The 1372-nt window shown below is 38.9% G+C and overlaps 1 protein-coding gene across 1 annotated transcript; it reads left to right on the forward strand.

The window, feature by feature from the left end:
• The first annotated feature begins 280 nt into the window (after positions 1-280).
• Positions 281-835, forward strand: LOC138891304 (uncharacterized mitochondrial protein AtMg00810-like). Its single transcript, XM_070174658.1, has 2 exons — positions 281-482; positions 654-835. The coding sequence occupies exons 1-2, from the start codon at positions 281-283 to the stop codon at positions 833-835; spliced, it is 384 nt and encodes a 127-aa protein (XP_070030759.1).
• The last annotated feature ends 537 nt before the right edge of the window (positions 836-1372 follow it).

Genomic DNA, 1372 nt, shown 5'->3' on the forward strand with positions numbered 1-1372 from the left:
GTTTGAATGTCATGAACATCCTGAGTATGTGTTTAAACTGGACAAAGATCTGTATGGGCTGAAGCAGGCTCCTCGAACTTGGTATGAAAGGTTGTCAAAGTTCCTCTTGGAAAATGGCTTTAAAAGAGGGAAAATTGACAACACCTTGTTCCTAAAGAAACGGGGAAGGAACCTGCTCATTGTTCAGGTCTATGCTGATGATATCATATCTGGGGTAGTAGCTGATTCTCTGTGTGAAGAATTTGCAAAATTCATTTGAAGTGAGTTTGAAATGAGTATGATGGGGGAACTGAACTTCTTCCTGGTTGTTCAAGTAAAAGAGTCTCCAAAGGGTATATTTATTTGTCAGCAAAAATACGTCAGAGAGCTCTTGAAAAGGTTTGACATGGAAGCATTAAAGGTGATAGACACTCCCATTGCTACGACCACTCGACTGTACATGGATGAAACTGGGACTCCTGTGAATCAAACCATGTATAGAGGCATTATTGGGTCTCTTTTCTATTTTACTGCTAGTAGACCTAATATTATTTTTAATATGGGGCTATGTGCAAGGTTTTAATCAAATCCCAAGGAATCTCATTTGAAGGCTGCCAAAAGAATTCTAAGATATCTTAAAGGAACATAGGACCTGGTTCTTTATTATCCCTCAGGTGACAGTTTTAATCTCATTGGATATGCTGATGCAGACTATGCAGGTTATCTTGTGGATAGGAAAAGCACTTCCGGAATGGCCCACTTCCTAGGTTCATGTCTCATCTCTTGGGGCACAAGGAAGCAAAACTCAGTGGCTCTTTCAACAACTGAAGTAGAATATGTAGCCGCTACATCCTGATGTGCTCAACTTTTATGGATTAAGCAATAACTAGAGGACTTTAGGGTAATCACTGAGAGTGTGCCCCTTTTATGTGATAACACTAGTGCACTCAACATGGCTAAGAATCCAGTTCAACACAAAAGGACCAAGCATATTGATGTGAGGCATCACTTTCTGAGGGACAATGTGGAGAGAGGGTTGATATGTATGATGTTTTGTAGCACAGAAGACCAAATTGCAGACATCTTCACCAAGGCATTAAGTAGGGAACACTTTGAAAGAAACAGAGTGAAGTTGGGGCTTTTAAAACCTAATTGAGAACCTGATTCCTCATTATTTGGCTAATGAAAATCACCTTCAGGAAAAACTGGCTAAAAGTGTTTTCTGGCCATGTCTAATTTACTTCAATACCGTTGTAGGTAAACACGCATGATGAGTATAGAAATTGTAGATGTAGTACATGGATGATAAAAGAAGATTTGATACTTTCAAATAATAGGTCAAGAACCTGGTTCTTGTACCAAAAGTTAGTAGTTTTGTGCATTCTTTAATACA

This window comes from Nicotiana sylvestris, chromosome 5, assembly GCF_000393655.2.
Source record: "Nicotiana sylvestris chromosome 5, ASM39365v2, whole genome shotgun sequence".
NCBI lineage: Eukaryota > Viridiplantae > Streptophyta > Magnoliopsida > Solanales > Solanaceae > Nicotiana > Nicotiana sylvestris.